A 20,746-nucleotide genomic window follows, 5' to 3' on the forward strand; every position below is an offset into this window, starting at 1 on the left:
GTCTGACACATGTATTCTCTTAATTGCCAATTGCCAGGACCCATGCGGAATCTAATAGCCAGAATCCTCCCTCCAAGGCGCCCTAATATGATCGAGCGACGGGGAGTCGATCAATTGAATAGCACCATACACACTGCTCACAACTCCCCTTTGATTTGGATCCCCAACCAACCAACTATTGGCGTGTTTAACCAGCTTGTTAAAACAGTCACAAGATATCTAAAATCCATGACCCAATGATTTGAACAAATACTTAAAAGGTCAGGTGCTTTAGTCATTCTTTTTACGCCAGAGAATGTGCTTTAAAACAAACGTTACCGCTTCTGCTTCTACTCGCAAACTGCAGGCAAAGCTTTGCTATATTTTATGTACGTAACTCACTGTTACTTTTAAAGTATTGTCAATTGTTATTCCTAATGTTTGAGCTCAGACTTTGGTTGTCACGGAGATACAAGGGGCTCCCCGCACCTCAGAGACGGACGGTCCTTCGAATTGTTTAAGTAGCATTTTGACCTCAAACACGGCCTTTTTACTCTCTGTGTTTCCCTTGTTTTTTCTCCTTTCCTTATTTTTTTTATTTGGTTCTGCATCAATTTCCCCTTCGTCCCTCAGAGCTCCGAGAAGGTTGGTGTGTTTTAACTTTTCGAACACGACACAAAACAGAAGTTCATTTGTTGTCCACAAAGAGTTTTTTGTTTTTACTTCAACTGATTTCATTTTTTACTTGCATGTTTGCATCTTTGAGGTGGGGCGGGTTGGGGAGATATTTGCATCTGACTCAGGGTTTATTTGCATGGTCATCTTCCGTCGCCTTCCCCCCCTGCCCTCGCCCCAGCCGAACCATGTCAGTGTTACTGCCAGTAATGTGACCACACTACTAAGAAGCAAAATTTCTATGGTCCCCGGACTAATAGCTGCTGTCTACATAGCTGCTGTGCTTCTCCATATGAGGCCTGAATCTCTCTCTCCACACAGCCATTTAAGCATCACTACACTCAAATTTTCCCAGTGGTGCTCCCCCTCCAATTGAAGTTTCTCAGAGATAAAAATACGTTATACCAAAAATCCATCCTTTGTTGTAATTGGCACTAAAGTCGAGCGCCAAAGCTGTAAAAACAACCTCGCCCTCGGAGATTACACACTTCCTCTGACGCGGATGTTTCGGCGCAGGAAGTCATGAAAGAATGATGTATTTAGAGCATTATCCACAAGACTTGACAAATGTAATGATATTCAAATGAGCAGGATAATATTATGTCTGTGGGGAGCGTGATCCAATTGGATATTAATTAAATATTGAGCGAGAGAAACGCTGTATTTAATAATGCAAGCGGTTCCCCGAGTTTGGCTCTCTGGAGGGCTGCAGTCTGCTAACAGAATGGGCTTTGTGAATCAGGAGGAGGCAGCAGGAAGCACGTGCCTGTGATGCAGTCAAATATAGCAAATACCTGCACAAATAATGCAGGAATACCACAGAGCTATTGTAGAATTAATAGGCAATAAATACAAGTGTAAGGACATTTAAATATCCCCTGCAAACAATGAAGAATCCAACCCAAGCTAACGCTAATCGAATGTGAAACCATGAGCAGTAACACAGACTTCTGTCTGTTTCTCTTACACTGATGCCCCTTTGTTATCCATATATTTGTACTGTAATAATACCCTCCCGTGTAAAACCTAAGCATGTTGCCATTCATTTGTCCTTTGTGTAACTTAATCCCCCAAAAAGTGTTTCTTACGTCTCCCATTCACAGCTATGTAACAGTGTTTAATTAACCCTCCCCTCAGCTTCCCTCTAGCCCTTTTTACACTGCCAGTTCAAGGCGAGAGTATTACGCTATTACGTATTACGTAAAAACACACTGGGGCGGCTTTACGCCGGCATTTCTTAGTCCACTGTAAAATGGCAAAGGCTTCGTTACAGCGCTGAGGTGGAACCGCAGTGTAAAAAGAGCTTCTGAATCTGTAACTACTTATTCCCCCACCTTGCTCCCTTACATGATTGCCTCACAAAGTTTTTTGTTGTACGCATGACGGACTCAAAGGGTCTCAACGTCACCTATGTGATAACGGATGTTATACATTTTAAGTTCACTTAAAAGTGTAACCTTGACTTTGAAATTTTGTTATATTTTTATTTGTAATGTGCTTTCACTAGAGCTGTCCAATGATATGAATGTTGCCATCCAGATTAATATCAACATAACACAATTCATCAGGATTTTTCAAAATAAGAGCACACTTAACTCACATAAAAAACACTCGCAGGTTATTTGTTCTTATGATTAATCGTGTAGCATCCAGCTAATTTCTCCAGTAGCTGTTTTCTGCTTCTTTTTTTAATGTGCTGCAAAATCACTCGATATGAACAGTACATAAATGACAATCTAAATTTGACAGGTTAAAACATTTTCGTACTTGATTGTGACTATTTAAGGGTGTTCATAGAAATCTAAATCTGCTCTTAATTTTAAAACCGTATGTAGAGGCTTCTAGTTCTGTTGAAATTATTCTAATAAGCGTCAGTAAATGTCTCGATTTAGATTAATTCGCAGGCATGGACTGCTTTGTACAGTGATAGACATGTTAGTGCTTTAGGTGCCACATTAATGGGCCCTCTTGTGATAAGCTAAAGACCACTTATTTGTCATGACAGGTATAACTTTACATCTCTCCTCTCAGCTGTCTGCCGTAGTTCTAAAACAAAAGAAATAGCTTCTTTTCTTGCGCGGCTGTAAATAAGAACTGCAGGAGTGAGCTTAGCCCTGCGAGTGTTTCTCTGTGGTCAGACGGCAGGACAAGGAAACGTGTGGATGCAGAACATTTGACAGCTCTAGTTTTGTACTTTGGACTGAGCCCTGAAAAGCCACTTCACGGGACAGTTGTTATGTTCATGTGATCATCAGCTGGAAGTACGCAGCCTGAAAGTTGTGTCTTTGGAAACAACTGTGGCGTGCTGTCGACTCTCCAGCACTTTGTGCAGTTCTGTGTATCTGTGCTGAAGTATTTTGCGCATGTCCCTCATCATCCGCCATTTAAGTCTTGAATAAAAAATGTTTAAATGTGTTCTTAACCATCATGAAACAGATTTTTATGCTTCAATTCAACCTTCAGAATTCTGTTAATTTCCTTATAATTGAACGTCTTCTTTTGGCAACATGTATGGACAATTTTCTATAAAAGAAATTCACTTAATCCATGTTCTTCTTCCAGTACGCCGGGTGCCACCGCGATTCTCCATCCCACCTACGGACAATGAGATCATGCCGGGCGGCAGTGTCAATATCACGTGCGTGGCAGTGGGCTCGCCCATGCCATATGTCAAGTGGATGCTGGGCGCTGAAGACCTCACGCCAGAGGACGACATGCCCATTGGGCGGAACGTCTTGGAGCTCACGGACGTGCGGCAGTCGGCCAACTACACCTGTGTGGCCATGTCGACCCTGGGGGTAATCGAGGCTGTGGCGCAGATAACGGTGAAAGGTAAAACGGCTTGTTTTTGCTTTTATTTTTAAAAGCTGACATTTAAGGCCAAATTAAACTTCAAAAAATGTCTTATATCTTAAAAATTTTACATAAAAAACATTTAATTTTGCATCTAGTGTGTAAAAACTGTGTAAAAAAAGAGACAACAGGCAGCGCTTTAAAAAAAGTTATTCACCTGATAAGTCATCTGTGCAGGATTCCTTAAAGCGTTAGACAAGCCCTGGCACCAGCCTCAGTGCATTAGATGCCAGATTGAGAATATAGTGAAGCGCTTATCTCTCAGCTGGAGAGCTACAAAGCCACAAGCTCGCCATTTCTGTTAGCAAGAGGTAGGGAGGAGGAGGAGAGGAGGGTGTGAAGCGTAGTGAGTATTGTTTGGTGTCCTCTGTAGGCATGGTACTTATCTGAGTGTAATCATATCTACACTGCAGCGTACCAGAGAGATATCCCAGATTGGTGTCGCCGTGTTCACGTGCACACAGGGGACCGGCTCACGTACGCACACACTCGGCTTTGTTTTTCCTAGACATAACAGAGATATTAGTCACAATATAGCAGTCTGGCAGCAAGCTCCCCCAGAAGCATACTTCAGATGGTGTATAAAGACAATATATTGCACTGAAATCTTTTGCCATGTGCTACGGTGCGGGGAATTAAAGCAATAAATTTACCTGTTAAATTATTAAAGTGATAAACACTGGGAGATCGGAGATTAACGACAACAGCACTCTCAGCTGCCGGACGGGGGGGGGCTGTGCGAGCTTTTAATCTCGCACATTAATTCATACAGAACTTTCTTGTTTTTACGATTGTGAACGAGGAAAGTGGAATAACATAATATCCGCCCACCTTGCAGAAAGCACCCGTGTGTCTTCAGATTTACTGTATATCATCAGCATCAAGTGCAATGAGCTGGTAAATTAATGTAATCAATATAATTCAAGCATCGTACAAATTAAAATTAAGTCTCAAAGGCCTGAAATATTCAATAAATGGCTCCACAGAGGTTAAACTTCTCAATATTTGCTGTATTTTGCATAAATATATTCATGTAATAATTGTTGTTGCAGCGTTGCCCAAAGCTCCCGGCGTTCCTGTGGTGACAGAGCGAACAGCCACCAGCATAACGCTGACTTGGGACTCCGGCAACCCTGAGCCAGTGTCCTACTACATCATCCAGCACAAGTCCAAGTACTCGGAGGACTCGTTCAAGGAGATAGACGGCGTAGCGACCACTCGCTACAGCGTGGGAGGCCTCAGCCCGTACTCCGACTACGAGTTTCGGGTCGTGGCGGTGAACAACATCGGCCGAGGGCCGCCCAGCGAGAGCATCGAGGCCAAAACAGCAGAGCAGGCCCCCAGCACGGCGCCGAGGCAGGTCAGAGGTCACATGCTGAGCACCACCACAGCTGTCATCCACTGGGATGAACCGGAGGAGGCTAACGGGCAGATCATGGGATACAGAGTGTACTACACAATGGATTCTACACAGCACGTCAACCTGTGGGATAAGCAGATTGTCCGGGGGTCCAACTTTGTCACCATCCAAGGCCTCATCCCCAATAAGACCTACTACATCAAGGTTCTGGCCTACACATCAGTAGGCGATGGGCCGCTTTCTCCAGACCTTCAAATCATCGCTAAGACGGGAGGTGAGCACGGTTTGTTTTCCTTGTTAGAGGTATTGAAGTTAGACTTGGAGTGTCACAAATATTTTTGAAGCCTCATTAGTGGCTACACTTGTGTAAACACACAAAATCAGGCTGTCAAAAGAAAAATCAGTTTGCTTTCTAATGTAGGAAAGTTTTGTGTGAGAAAAATGAACAAACAAAAGGAATTAAAATGCCAATTCTTTCAGCATGACTGTCTGTGCTAATTTGGCTCAAAAGACAGCACCTCCTGCAACACAGTGCGGCTTTTGTTCATGATTCTTACCCCAAAATGGCATCTGTACAAGTATAACTGTATTCTCTTCATCCAATTGTAGTTCCCTCCCAACCAACTGACTTCAAAGGAGAAGCCAAATCAGAAACCAGTATTCTCCTCTCATGGATCGCCCCGGCACAGACTGGACAGGAAAATCAAATCACGGGATATGAACTGATGTACAGGAAGAGGGACGACAAAGAGGAGGTAATTGCATTTTATACAACCTATTAGATTAAGTAAATACCAACAGATTGAGAAGTAGTTTTTTGATAATGTGGAGTTTGTGTATCAGCATAGTCCATAATAGGGCTGCACGATGTATCGTTTAACAACTGCAATTGTGATGTGTGCATGTGCAATAGTCACATCGCAGGATGTGCGATTGTGAAGTAGCTTGTGAAGTAATTTTTTTTCATCTAAAAAGTGGGCTGCATCCTATATACCGGTGCGACTGATATACCAGTATAAAATGCAGAGAGAGGTATGTCATTGTGTAACGGTATTTTACCCAGATGATGGCGCTATCCGGTTGTTAAGTGGTGACGCTTTGCATTAAACTGGTTCCGGGTCCAAGCCGCTACAACGTCTCCTATTTGCCACAGTGCTGTGAGCTAACTTGATTGTAGCTAACACTTCATCATGGACATGCACCGTCATGATCGCCATTGCAGCGGCCAACCTCACAACAATCAACGTTACCGTAGGCTGCCAGCTACCGCTAGCTATAGCACCAGTCGCTAGCAGGATTGCAAACTCGGTGTTTTGAATGTGTTTTAAATGAAAATAAATAGAAATAGAGTTGAAATAAAAGCTATAGAAACTTTCTAGTTGCTTTCTAGTAGCTGCTACTTTATTGTTGCTTGGTGCAATCATCACTAATCTACAGGAAATGTCCGTCTGATATCACATTAGTTAAGCCCTTTAACAGAGCACAGAGTGAACTGACCGCTGTGCTGCAGAGTCTGTTTTCATGTACACTGTAAATAAGGCTGCGACGCTGCTGCAGTCACAGACCATGTCGGTGGGATGATCGAGGCAGACGTTCAGTTATGCGAGGCAGCTCATAAGTGAGTGTCCTTCTGTTATCAGCGGTGCTCGTTAACACCACATAAATGGACCGTTCACGGAGCGTGAGGGCGTCTGTGCCGACAGGAAATAGGAGACGGTGAGCTTTTCGTTCCAAAAGTTACTGAGCTGATCACGCTGATTAAACTTGCATTTGAACACAGTAAAAAATGGCAGATGACAGCCCACAAGATAAATTGTATTCATTTTTATAACAAAACATGTCGCTCCACCTGAGCTCTCTCTACTTTTTCATGCGGGTGTCAGAGTCTCTGAACCATGTGTGGTAAAAGTAGGAGAGGGGTTTTGTTTTGTTCGAAGAAAATAGACCCAAATAATAAAAAGTATGATTGGTAATTGTTCATATGTACATGAAAACACGCTGCATCCCTGATATCCTTCTAATATCGTGCAGCCCTAGTCCATAAGACTAAAAAATAAAGCCTTACAACGAGTGTTGCTTGTAGAATCAAGAGTAGTTTGTACAGTATGACACGCCCGTAATGGAAATAGTTGAAGCCTTTTTTGTTTGTCTACCTTTGAGACTTTGGTCTGACAGATACTGCAAACAAACAGCCTTAAATAAATGGGGTTTGCAATGCAATTTGTCAATCACTTTAAAGTGTACTAAATTGAGTGTCACTTATTTATATAGACTAACAACTTGTTTCAGTACTGACAGTAAACTATGATACCTTTAAATGTATTCTCATGTCAGAAAGGGGCAGCATGCTCGCAGAACTACCCCGCTGACTGCTTGAAACTTTCTCCACAGAGACGCATCAGCTTCGAGCCGACAATGACGTACCTGCTGAAGGAGCTGAAGCCCTTCACTACTTATACTTTCCGCCTGGCTGCCCGTAGTAAACACGGCGTCGGAGCTTACACCAACGAGATCTCTGCAGAAACTCCTCAGACACGTAGGTCTCCTTCCTTATCTGACAGAGTTTAAACCATTTGGAAAAGGAACACATTTTCAAATGCATTCCGAATGTTGCGCGTGTGCTGCCAAAAAAACACCCCCAAAAAAAGTGACAGAAATGTCAAGAAGGTCCCGAGCACAGATAAAGAGAATATGAGTTTTCTCATGCATTTGAAAAGATGTAAACATTTGAAAGAGGAAAATAAGTGTTATGAAGTCTACCTGTCCATGCAGTATTCACTTTGAAAAGGTTGCATGGACAGCGTACGCAGGCTTTCCTGTGAAGTCAGGAGACAAGGTTACAAAAGCTACCTCTCTCCGCCTTTGTTGTGCAAAAACAGTCCCAACTCAAATGAATGATAAAGTCTGGAATTATTCATATCAATGCCCGCATCTTTTTTTTTTATATAAGGCAAAGGGCATTTGAGGAAGCCTTGTCTCTTGACGTTGCATGTCAGCCAAAAAAAATAAGAGAATAGAGGATGTTTGAGCTTTCTATGTAGAGACACTGAAAAAAAACTCAAAGGGATTTTTCCCGTTCCCATATTGAACTTTAATTAAAATCAAGTTATGAAGTAATCATATCATAGAAAGCTCAAAGCAAAGTATTGTCTCTGTAGTTAGGGACATTTCCACCAAGAAGACCTCAGATTTATCAAATAGGTCAAATTAGAAAAATTGGATTACACAATTAAAAGTCCTTTGAGAATTCCCCTGAAGCCACAAATGAAAACACTGTTGTGTTTGTGCATCTACAATAAATCTGAGGTCTTCATAAGACAAGGGCAGAGATCAGGTGGGTATCAAGCTCAGAAGTTCAAACTCTGCCCAGATGTATGCTCTGAGGTAACTGATGATACAAACTGCATGCCAATGTTACCAGACTCTAATAAATCAGTCATGTCTCCTTGGGAAGTTCTCTGTTGTACAATCAGGCTTTTACCACAAACCAACAGGCTTCGGAAAGGTTGGTGACAAATACAACATTTTTCTACTTTAAACTAGTTGAAGCATCAACCTTTATGTTTTTGGATTGATGGTAACTGCTTGCCAAATTTATCAGAGTGTATTTATGTTTAGGTTTATCTTGAAGGATTTAGGTATTTGATGTAGAATTTAAAGACACACTATGTTAGGATATATGATTTGTGTTTCCCTTTTATTTGTTCATGACAAAGGTAGGTTACATATCAAGCTGTCCTTTTCCCCAGTCAACACCTTCCATTCACCATTGGTGTGCGTATTTGTGTTGGTCTTTGCCTTTTGAGTTCTTTATTTGTGATGTTTCATTGATTCATGATTTGTTTCTACATACGTGCTTTTTCCTCATTTTGTGTCATTTTATTTCCCTTTTTTTCCTTTCACTTCTTCCATCATCACCCCGATGAAAACAAAAACTGAAACACCGTTAAAACAAAACTCCCTGAACAACCCGACCAAACAAAAAAAAAAAAAAACCCTGCTGCAAATCCGATCCAACCAACCAGAACCCTCGGGCCCACCTCAGGAAGTCAAGTGCTATAGCCCCAGCTCCACCAACATCCTGGTAAGTTGGCGGCCACCTCCACTGGAATTACAAAACGGGATCATAACCCAATACACCATCAAATACGTCGCGACAGAAGGGGAGGATACGACGGCTCACCAAATCACCGACATTCCTCCCGAAAGCTCCCAGTACCTTTTGGAAAACTTGGATAAATGGACAGAGTACAGTGTGACGGTCATTGCTCACACAGATGTCGGAGCAGGACCGGAAAGCTCGCCAGAGCTCGTCCGCACAGAGGAGGATGGTATGTGTTCCGCTCAAACAAAGCCCCAGCTGCAATCTGCCTTTCTTAATCTACCCCGTCAAATACTAACCAAGCTCCAGCTTATTTCTACAACTCCTTCTTCTTCTCTTCCCCTTCTGCCTGCTTCTAATACAACTGTGGCCACTTGATACGTTTAGCCCCATTTTGGACTGTGCACTTTTTTTCGCCCAAACAAACTGACTTTGAAAAGCACCTTTTTTTTGGTTTTTACTCCTACGCTGCTCAATTTCAACACATGGTATGGCATTTTTCATTTGCGGGCCTCCAACTTCCAGTCCCAACTGTCATTTTTTTGAAATATCTGCAGTGTTTTTCAACGGCAGCATTTTTTTAGAACTCATTTTTTGAGGAACTTGGCAAAAGGACAAGTTCTGGACAGTGGGAATACCAAAAGATGGAAGATTTTTGTTTTTCTGAAGGCCGTTTTTTAAACTTTTTCTCCCCTCATGTGATAGAATCATTTTTTACTCATTTTTCCTGACTCCATAGCCAAAATTCTTGTCGTGCTTCAAGCAATTTGAAACACTTGAAGCCCCCTCTTTGGCTCCACTTTTCTATTTTTACAAATCACATTTTTTATTCCATGTTTTAAAAAAAAAAATCCACTCTACCCATTTTTAATGTTTCAAGATTAGGTCAGTTGTCAGACCTGTTTTTTGCTGTTGTTTTTTCCCCCCTTACCATTGTTGAAATATTGATGTCATGCAGTGGTTGTTGCAGTTTGCTGCACTTTTGTGATATTTTTTTTGTCACTGCAGCATTTTGCGCTACGGCTTTTGGGCAAGATTGAAAAAAAAAAAAAAAAGCGGGTGAAGGGGTGCTCTATAATTTGACCTTTTTTCTTCTATCCCATGGTGTTCCTCCAGTTCCTAGCGGGCCACCTCGTAAAGTTGAGGTGGAGGCTGTCAACTCGTCATCAATTAAAGTGATCTGGCGTTCACCGATGCCAACCAAGCAGCACGGTCAGATCCGAGGGTACCAGGTGCACTATGTCAGGATGGTTAATGGGGAGCCCACAGGACAGCCAGTCATCAAGGACATACTGATTGATGATGCCCAGGTACAACACCACAGCCAGACACCTCAGTATAGCTTTCTCTGTCTAACTTTTACATGTGTTACAGCAAAGTCCTTTTTTTGGAATGGCAAAAAAAAAGCTAATTTTGCTAAAGCTAAAGGTTGGATCAAAAATACAACTTGATGCGGAAGTTGGGCTAAGAATTCTGCTACATTAACGATAATTATTTATATCAACAAACATATATTTGGTGCTTGCAGACAACCTGTGTGTGTATTTTCTCACCAGTGATTAGTGTCTGTACTTGCCCTTATTTGTTGTTTCTTTTCTCTCCATATTCTTATATCATAATCAGTGGGAATATGATGATTCAACCGAACATGTGAGTAGTTAAACTTGCCTAAATGCCAATCTTATCTCCCCCTGCTGTAATCCTCTGCATGAATGGCATGTCGCTTTTGTGCATTAGGAGTTCAAGACCTGGTTTTAAAATAAGCTTGAGTGCTGCGTCATCTTGTTAAGATATGTACCATAAAAACTGGAGACTAACATATGGTGGAGAAGAAAGTGAGATTAAACTTTACTGACCTTTATTTGACCTTTTGTCTGAATGATAAAAATGTGAACTGAGGAGTCTATTTTGTGAGACACCGACGAAAACAAGTTTTTTATTTGCCAAGGCTTTTTTTCGACACATTCCTATTTTACTGAAGCATGCCTCGTCTTCAAGTATTTGCTGAGAGAATGTGTCTGTTGTGCCCTTCATGATGATTAAGCTGACATCCCATCCCACTTTTATCTTTTTACTTGCTTATATCTGCAAAACAGCCCGCGAGTGTGCTTCAACTAAAGTCCTGCATCTTTACAGGAAATGATCATCACAGAGCTGCAGGCTGAGACCACATATTCAGTTACTGTGGCAGCCTACACGACAAAGGGCGATGGTGCACGCAGCAAGCCCAAACTGATCACCACCACTGGCGCAGGTAACGTAACCATCACTGATGACAAATACAGATGTTCTGATGCATTCTCTCCTATCCCGATACAGATAGCGACAGATATAAATGTTCTCTTATTATTGCACGATACTTTACCTGAAACCAGTTGTTTTTTTATGCCGATTGGTTATGGTATCGGATCGATTAATTGTCTGGCATACTAGCCAATACATGATATGGCATTTTAGGCACTTTTGGAGGCAGATACCGATACTGGTTACTGATATCAACATTGATATCCGATGCTGATACAGATACTGGTATCTGATATTGATATCCGATGCTGATTTGATACCGGCATCTGATCTCAATGTTGATATCCGATGGCAATTCGATACTGGTATCTGATATTGATATTGATATTGATACCTGATGCTGATACTGGTGTCTGATATCAATATTGATATGTGATGCTGATACTGGTATATGATATCGATACTGATATCCGATGCCAATACTGATACTGGTATCTGATATCAATACTGAATCGGATGCCGATACCGGTATCTGATACGATGTTGATATCCAATGGCGATTCGATACTGATATCTGATATTAATATTAATATGTGATGCGGATACTGGTATCTGATATCGATACTGATATCCGATGCCAATACTGATACTGGTATACGATATCGATACCGATATCTGATGCCAATACTGACACTGGTATCTGATATCGACACTGAATCCAATGCCGATACCAGTATCTGATATCAATATTGATATTCGAGGCCAATACTGATATTGGTATCTGATATCGATGCTGAATCCAATGCAGATACCGGTATCTGATATTGATATCAATACTGATATCCGATGCCATTACTGGAATCTGTATTGGAACAACTCTAATGATAAACCTCCTGTGTTTCCTGTTGATACCTTAGATTTTAATATAAAACTGCATGTCACCCCATCAGAGCTTTAAAACTGGAGCCAACAAGGAAAAAAGCACCGGGCAAACATTCATGTCAGTGAGCATTTCAAGTGTGAATGCAGCTAATTGCTGTCTCATTCAGTGTAATGACTCTCACCCACTGGTGTGACACAGCAATGCTGAAGGCACTTTGAAAGTAACGGAAAATGAAGAGAGTGTGAAAGTAAGGGATAGTTGAGTTCAGCTCATTTTCGCACCTCTTTTGACAGCGTTATGAGTAAAAGACAGGCAGCGGATCTACTACTAATATGTCAAGATGAAAACATGGTTCTCTTTATTTATAACAAGGTGTCCCTTTCTTTCATTGATGCTGTCATAGTTCCTGATAAACCTCGTCTAATGGTCAGTACAACCAACATGGGCACAGCTCTCCTCCAGTGGCATCCCCCAGCACTTACCCATGGTTCCCTGCAAGGCTATCGCCTCCGTTTTGGCCGTAAAGATGTGGATCCATTGACTGTCATTGAGTTCCCCGAGCGAGAGAACCACTACACTACCAAAGAGATCCATAAGGGAGCCTCGTACACGTTCCGCCTTTCGGCGCGCAACAAGGTGGGCTTTGGTGAAGAGACGGTCAAAGAAGTCACCACAAACGAGGATGTCCCAAGCGGCTACCCTCAGATCATCACAGCGGAGGGTGCCACCACCTCGACCATTCAAGTTAGCTGGCAGCCTGTTTTGCTGGCAGAGCGGAATGGCCAAATAGTGAAATATGCTCTGCAGTATAAGGACATCAACAGCCCACGCAGTCCCTCAGAACTCTTCATAACCGCACCAGAATCAACAGTCATCCTGGACGGCCTTAAAGCAGATACCACTTATGATATTAAAATGTGTGCCTTCACCAGCAAGGGCTCTGGTCCCTATAGCCCCAGTGTCCAATTCAGGACACAGCCTTTGGATCAAGGTAGGACCAGTCCCTGAACCTTTTTAGCCCTTTCCCTTTTAAAATCAGCCTTTCCCTGCGCAGCCCTTTCCAACAACTTCTTTCTCTGAAAGTTGGCAGAAGTTGACAAATTATGGAATCACCCAGAGGACTTTGGTATTAACGTGAACATGTCTGCGTTTAGTTTCCCTTAACTTAGAATGATTTAAGAAACTCGCATGGTGTAAGTATGTTTGTTTCTTTGTGTCTTGTCAGTCAAGCAAAGGTCAGTCATTAATTTAAGAGTTGGTGTTGGTAAGAAGGTAAGAGGACAGTGTTGAGTTCAGTGTAGTACTGATTACAGCCTGGTTTTGAAGGAGAAGTTCTCAGGTAAGCACTGGTTTGGGACCATAGGTGGAGTTAGACAAAAGTTTGTTTTGTGTCTAAATCATCTGCTCCCCCTTTCTTTTAGCAGTGTTTGCAAAAAATTTTCACGTGAGAGCTGCTATGAAGACATCAGTGTTGCTGACCTGGGAAATCCCAGACACCTACAACCCAGCTCAACCTTTTACTGTGAGCATTGGTTAGATAAAGTTTCACTTTACATCCACAATCGGGACTTCAATGTCTACATGAAACATCAACTCTTGCATGCAGATCCTCTACGATAACGGGCAGAGCGTGGAGGTGGATGGGAAGCTAACACAGAAGCTAATCACTGGTCTCCAGCCTGAGACTCAGTACTCGTTCCTCCTGACCAATCGGGGCAATAGCGCTGGAGGTCTGCAACATCGTGTGTCCACCATGACGGCCCCGGACATCCTGCGCACCAAACCCTACCTGATTGGGAAGACCAACTCAGACGGTATGGTGACTGTGGAGCTACCGGCGGTGCAGACATCAGAGAGAGTAAGGTGAGTGGACGTGATCGAGCAAAGGGTGATTTATGATCGCTTGCAATATTCAATCATCAACAGGGAAGTCCCCAAGTTGTCCAACTTTATTTCAATCAAATGTGTGCTCGTTCCTGCTCGCAATTGCCCAAAATGTAGGGCAGGATAAGAGTATGACCGTCTGTACACAAAAGACTGTTTCAAAATAGGTCTTGAGTGCCGTCACTGAGTTGACTGATTTTCCAGATTCAAACACTACCCTTCTTATACTTGCCAACTTGCATCAGCCATAATATGATTTGACTTAAATGGCTGTATTGTTAGATGTGTGACTTGTAAAGGCATCAGTATACTGCAGTGGAACTTTCTCTGTCCTTTGCTAATGTCTATATTACTGACTATTATCTCTTACTGATGCTTTGTGAATGGAAATAAACAAGCTAGCTCGATAGCTGACCTTGTCAGGGGTAATTCTTCCAAAATAGAGTCATTCATATTCATCACGACTTTTCAGTGTAATATCCACTTCACCTCAGTCATTACATACTGAAGCAGCTCGACTCATTTAAGCGCACTCCTCTAAGCCCTGTAAAATCTCTTACAGCTTTTCAACAAAGCCCAGTGTTGTCAGAAGGCCAAGGAGCACATCCGATTGTAGACTCAAGCTTCAAACCCATCTTGGCTTTTTTTTTTTGATCTTGCTGGATGCACTTGGCCCTCTGTCTCCCATGCCAGAGCTTAAGCTAATTAGGTTCCCATTAGCCTGCCACACTGCCTTCCTGGCTAACGCTAGCTAGTGAAGTGCCCGACCAGGAAGCCCAGAACGCTCTGGCAGAGGCCGTTATCTCTCCTGCCACCCTGATATAGGGATGAAAATCCCTTTAATTCTGTATCTTTTCTGCGTGCACAGAGGTCTCCAAATTACCCCCACCGGGGGCTTCAGTGAGGTGTAACTGCATTGCCTTAGTTCTCTGAACAATGCTCGACTGAAATGGAAAACAGGGAGGAAAATGGTCTGAATAAAGTGATTCAGAATTGCACATCTTGGTAATGGCATGATCATGCATCCTTTATCATTTGTCTCTGGAAAGCAGATGACCCTCTTTAAAGAGGAGGTATTATGCGGTTTCATATTTTACAACATATATAATGTTACAATGTTGGACATTCATACTAAACGTGGGTGAAGTTTCAAATCTGTCGGTAAAAGGATGTTGGAGTAATCCCCAAAGTAATCCCCCAAACTTTGTGACGTCACAAAGTGCAGCCTCAGCAGGCTTCAGAGAGCTGGCCAATCAGAGGAAAGTGGGCTTGTAAGGGCGGGGTTTCGTAAAGGGACAGAGCTGACTGAATCTTTTCAGGCAGAGGCTGTATGAGGGCCTACACAGAGCACCGGTGTGAGTTTTTTTAAACTGTAAATTATGCTACACTACTCCACAGGTATCACAGTGAAATATGAAGCTTGAAATTAGCATAATACCCCCCCTTTAATACAAGACGACATGTTGTGGACTCTCTTTGTTCCTGTTTCCATATAGGGTTTGGTTTGTCCCGAAAACATTGACCATGTACTTGCAAATGCAACTGGTGAAAAGTGATTATGAACTTTGACCCTGTCTAGAGAGATAATTTATTGTACTTCCTATTTTATTTCCAGGGGATATTACATCGTGGTTGTACCACTGAAGAAGCAGCGCACTGGCAAGTTCTTCAAGCCCTGGGACAATCCCGATGAGATGAATCTGGAGGAGGTAGGTTTGACGAAAAATAAAATTACGACATGTAAAATTAGTTATTTTTTCTATTACCCAGGTACTGTACTTAGCTTACAAACATACCAAAGCTATGTGTGCACATACCCCACTTTCCTTTTCTCCAAAGTGGTAAAAATAAGTCAAGCCAGTTAAGAGGGCAGGAAGAACAGGAGATGAGTCTCGCTGATTGACGCAAATAGCTGCAGAGAGCACTGTTCATATGGAAATGAGGACATGAAGTAGCCATCAAGTACACTGCAAACTCAACCCCCATCCCCACCTCCTCCTCCTCCTCCTCTTTGTGTCTGCGGTAATTACCTGAAGAGCTGCATCAGGCCTTGATGTCTCTTCTCGTTCCGGGCGAAGCTAGGTTCCTACGTATGCGCTAAACACTTGACAACTTTTATATTTAGCCGGTTAAGGTAATTCTGGAGTTTCGGTGCGTTGCGGGCGTGATTAAATGTGTCAGCAAATGAAAGTTTTACCAGGAAGTGCTGTGAGCTGCAGGTATTTCTTTAGATGCAGCGTCAAGCTCATGGTTCTACATATTTAATGCAACATATACAATCGTCTCAGTCCGAAAAATGTGGAGAAATAGAAGCTTCTAAAAAGTTATTCCCCTTCAGGATACAACAATTTGAAATTCTGGCAAGATTTCTACTTTTTGCAAGTCAAATCCGTCTGCAAAAGCCAGAATTTTCACATTTTTTCTTGTTTCTCTTGTATAAACATCCCGATCCATCACGTGTCCAGGAGGCAAAGAGAAAAACACACCATGTCTCATCTGGCGTTGGCTTTACAGCTCGTGCCTACAGGCCCATGTCTGCAGCCTTGACCGATTGCCCAAATGTCGCCCCTCTGTCAGAATTTATTTGTTTGTCAATACTGGCACTCACCTTTTCACAACTTTTCCCAAGGGCAGCTAGATTTAGCCGTGTTGACAGCAGAGATGATTGAAGACATTATCGGGCCGCACCAACAGCCCCGCAGCCAAAACAGAGCACACACGAGAACGCACACACTCTAATGTGAATGACAGGCGCACGGCACACACGCACACACTCATCAGCGCACACTAGATATGATATCAGACGGGCCAAAGTAGGAGCCAGGCTTCATTAGCATAATTATGATCTGAGCTTTGGAATGGGATTTTAAAGTCAGATGGTGCGGACTTGTATGAAGGGCACACATGTTTCCTTTAGCTGCTGGTTTAGGGGAGAAGGAAATCCGCTCGTCTCCATCAGGCAATCTCAAGTAAGGACAGAAATATTCCAACTTGTTCTGTGCTGTTTTATATGCTGGAAATCTACACAATCTTTTAATTTCACAATCTTTTGAAGGGGAGAAAAAAAAGTGATGAAACAAGTCAACGATCTTTTCTGTAACGTTCTGCCTCTCGCAATCAGCATCCCCAGCTCCGCAATCAAAAAAGGGGATTGCAGATAGACAGATTTGGTTTGTGTAAATGTGTTTTCATGTGCGCCCCGTGCGTTATCAACCGTCTTGCTTCTCTCTCTCCTCGCTGTAGCTGCTTAAGGAGATAAACCGAACGAGCAGAGGCCTTCGCTTCCTGAGGCAGGCGGAACCCAAAGCCTATATCGCTGCTTACTTCAAAGACCTGCCCAAAGAGTTCACCCTGGGAGACGGCAAGATCTACGGGGACTTTGAAAACAAGCAGCTGCAGAACGGCCAGGAGTACATTTTCTTTGTGCTTGCAGTTCTGGAGATGTCTGAAAATGTAAGTCTGCTCTCTCAAACATGCATTATCTAAGCTTTATCTTTATATTGTAGTCAAGTTCAGCTTCAGACATGAGCATTTCTCGCCTCTGGGTTATCCTGCGCTAGTGATCTCATGTTCCCTGTGCTGAAAAGTGTACGGAGAGGGTTAAATCGACCGCCTGGCAGAGGAGGGTCGGAGTTTGCCTCTGGTTAGATGTGTTACTAGGAGCCTTTTGAGGCTTTCACTTGAAAACTTAAAGCAGCAGCTGCCCTCAGAAGCTGACCCTTGCTGCTTTGGGGAGAGAAACCCCTTAAGACCTTCGCTGATCGCGAGAAAACCTCGATAAGGGGGCTCCTCTTTAATTGCGTCCTACGTGCGGGCCCGCCTTATCTCCACCGCCGCAGCTAGTGTGTATGTGTGCATACGTCTGTCTGGACGGCAGACCAGGACGCTGCATGATTAGGCAGCTGCAGGCGCGATGATGGATTTGATGAGCTGCAGGGTCTATAGTGGTGCCTCGCGCTCTCTCCGCTAACCCCGAGTTCAGGTAGAGCTAAAAAAAAACGATAATGACGGACGGAGGGAAATCTCTAATTTGCCCACTGAAGCATATATTTTCCTCCCACAAGACCTGCTTTTTTTTAATCTCCTCTTAGAATGTGGAATAGTTCAATCAAAGCTCAGGTATAGGAGAGATATTGAAGATCGTTTTGATTGGGCGAGCTGCAGCCTGTTTGGATTGGCTTTTAATTTGTATTGTTGGTCTTTGTTAGAGGCTTGTTAGATATGCTCTGTAGTGGGGGTGAATTAATTGATGTCGCAGGAGTGCTGCTGCATCCTTTAGCATTCAGATTTGGATGTTGAGGTAAATTGAGGTAAATATCTCTTCAGTATCGCAGGTCAAATACAAAGACGTAGCAGCATCTTGTTTTAGGTCGTACAGTCTGGTTTTTAAATACTGTATCCGTCTACCGACGCAGCCTTGAGCCGGACGCTCATTTGTCCTCCTTTTGAGATCATCCCTATTTTGTACAATCTAATGGTATATAATAAATAAACAAGAAATAGGCTATGTCTAGGCTAGGAGTCTTGTGGTGTAACAAATTATGTGTCAAATAAATATCTGGTATTTAATTGGTTAAATAAATGTAACCAAATAAGCCACGTGGCTTCTTGACGTCATGTCACGTAGGCACATACCTGCAGCCGTAGGTTAAACCGCAGAATCCTGTTTAATCTTGAACGGTCGAAAGAGCATGAATTCATCACAAAAAGCAGAGAGGACAACCCCCATGCTTTTTGCACGTTGTGTCGTTGCGGTGTGGACGTAAGCAGCAAAGGGAAAAGCACCGTTGAGATAATGTGCGAGCACGGACAAGCAGAAAAGCAACAATCAAAGCAGCTCTTCACTTTTAGTTTGTCCGTGAAGCTCAATCCCCTCAAGGTGACAACATCTTCGCTGCAGAACTTTAGTTTATCATACGCTTGTGAATCTGAGGAAGGTCAGTGCATACATATTCTCCATCCCATGTAGCAATGCACGAACAAAACGTGTGTCTTTTCAATGACTGTTTTTTATCCTGGCTTCACTGACTCCTGCAAAGTGTCCTCGTTTTTGGTGTTATGGAAATGGCCACTCGACAGTAGCATAAGGTGATTGAAAATAAATACTGATCAATCATTTGCTTCCTCTTGCCTCAGATCTTGTACGCCACAAGCCCCTACTCGGACCCCGTTGTTTCAGCCGACATCGACCCGCAACCGATAATCGATGAAGAGGAAGGCCTCATCTGGGTGGTGGGCCCTGTGCTAGCTGTCGTCTTCATCATATGCATCGTCATTGCCATTCTCCTCTACAAAAGGTGAGGCTAGTAAATGAATACCTGCTTATAAAATCATACAAATTAGAAGAAGTACCTTAACTCCCATAATTCCTTATGTATGTGCAAGAAAAAATTCATGCACAGCAACTCAGCACATATACAGCCATTCAATATTTAACATTCATGTCGCCATCACACTACAGCGCACAAATCTCCAATTAGCACATTCAAATGCAGACACTAAATGTAAGATTTTAACTTAAAGCCCGAGGCGCATCGATCCTCACACTCTCAGCAGTACAAACACACACACACACTCTAAATCTCACATGAGTAAATCCAAGCAAACAGCAAGCGAAAACTGCCATCAAATGCAGACGCCCACAATCCTTCACAGAGACACGTGCGCTGACTGAGATAATCAGACACATCCACACACAGCCCCCCCCCTGCACACACACACACACACACACACACATACACACACAAACTCATGTAAAGCTAGAGAACATTTGCGGTAAGGTAATGCGCGCTCGCACCAAATCAAAGCAGTCTTTTTTTTCTCTGAAAGCCCGTAGTGGGAGCGAGACCTCGAGCTGTCACCGCTCATCAGTCAAGCGTAGGAGGGGGGCAGCTTTGACTATCTGCTGCATGTCACTGCATGTATGTGCAGCTTTGGAAAGGCCCTGGGGCCTGGGCGAGCATCCCAGCCAACCAAACCCCTCCCTTTTTACTACTGCTAAATCCACAAGAGATCGTCGCTCTAACCCGACTCTGACCTCATGTTGCCCTTTTGCTTAGCCACGTCACATACATGCACATTTCTTACATGCATGCGTCCAGGAAGTGACTTCTCTGTCCTCCGATATCTCGTCTCCTCTCACATTTTACATAAGGCAAATTCCCTGCAGAGTTTATTCAATCAAATGTCCAGAATTTCACTGTAAGATTAGTAGGCAAAGAGTCAGTAGTGTAATATAAGAGCTGTATGCCTACAGCTTTATTTCAACACCTTATTGTCCTTGGATTTAATTCGTGCCAAGTTCATGTTTGGGTAACACAAAGGTGAATTGAAAGAGAACAAAGATCGTGCGTGCGGCGGGCGTCACAGTTTCCATTTGTGGCAGGCAGATTTACGCATCGATTACCCGGGCGCTGTCACCGCCACGTTAAGGAACATTCAGTGCATAACCAGGAGATATTTCTCTTGTCAAGATCAATTTTTATATGACAGAGTGCTCCTCTTGTGCAAAACAAAGGGCAACAAGCATAGTGTGTCGAGCTCTGGGAAAAGGACATGGGGACAACAATGTGCGGCTTCATCAGAGAGAACATAAATCAGAGTCAGTTGTAGCAGTAGATTCAGGAAAAAAGCAACACAAAGGTAGCTGCACATGCATAATTAATGCATTCATTCACATTAGATCCCACATGTTTGCATTTTTAATACCCAGTGCATAAATCTTGAATATGCATAATTCTTGACTTTAATAAATGCAACAATGCTA

The 20,746-nt window shown here is 42.9% G+C and overlaps 1 protein-coding gene across 5 annotated transcripts in view; it reads left to right on the top strand.

Moving 5' to 3' along the window:
- Positions 1-20,746, top strand: part of LOC138600380 (receptor-type tyrosine-protein phosphatase delta-like) — a 382,688-nt gene that overhangs the window by 332,450 nt on the left and 29,492 nt on the right. For 3 of the 5 annotated variants that reach the window (XM_069671769.1, XM_069671770.1, XM_069671772.1), the window contains 10 exons: positions 613-624; positions 3,217-3,486; positions 4,560-5,141; positions 5,477-5,622; positions 7,259-7,403; positions 13,521-13,618; positions 13,703-13,959; positions 15,596-15,689; positions 17,224-17,433; positions 19,117-19,277. In XM_069671769.1, coding sequence (XP_069527870.1) covers positions 613-624; positions 3,217-3,486; positions 4,560-5,141; positions 5,477-5,622; positions 7,259-7,403; positions 13,521-13,618; positions 13,703-13,959; positions 15,596-15,689; positions 17,224-17,433; positions 19,117-19,277 — 1,975 coding nt within the window. Of the gene's footprint in view, positions 1-612; positions 625-3,216; positions 3,487-4,559; positions 5,142-5,476; positions 5,623-7,258; positions 7,404-8,892; positions 9,199-10,085; positions 10,280-10,592; positions 10,620-11,105; positions 11,224-12,499; positions 13,088-13,517; positions 13,619-13,702; positions 13,960-15,595; positions 15,690-17,223; positions 17,434-19,116; positions 19,278-20,746 lie in introns of all 5 variants that reach the window. The other 2 variants (XM_069671768.1, XM_069671773.1) reach the window with 2 other exon arrangements.

This window comes from Semicossyphus pulcher, unplaced genomic scaffold (genome assembly GCF_022749685.1).
Source record: "Semicossyphus pulcher isolate SPU_LCO1_2020_fin unplaced genomic scaffold, fSemPul1.0.p SCAF_21, whole genome shotgun sequence".
NCBI lineage: Eukaryota > Metazoa > Chordata > Actinopteri > Labriformes > Labridae > Semicossyphus > Semicossyphus pulcher.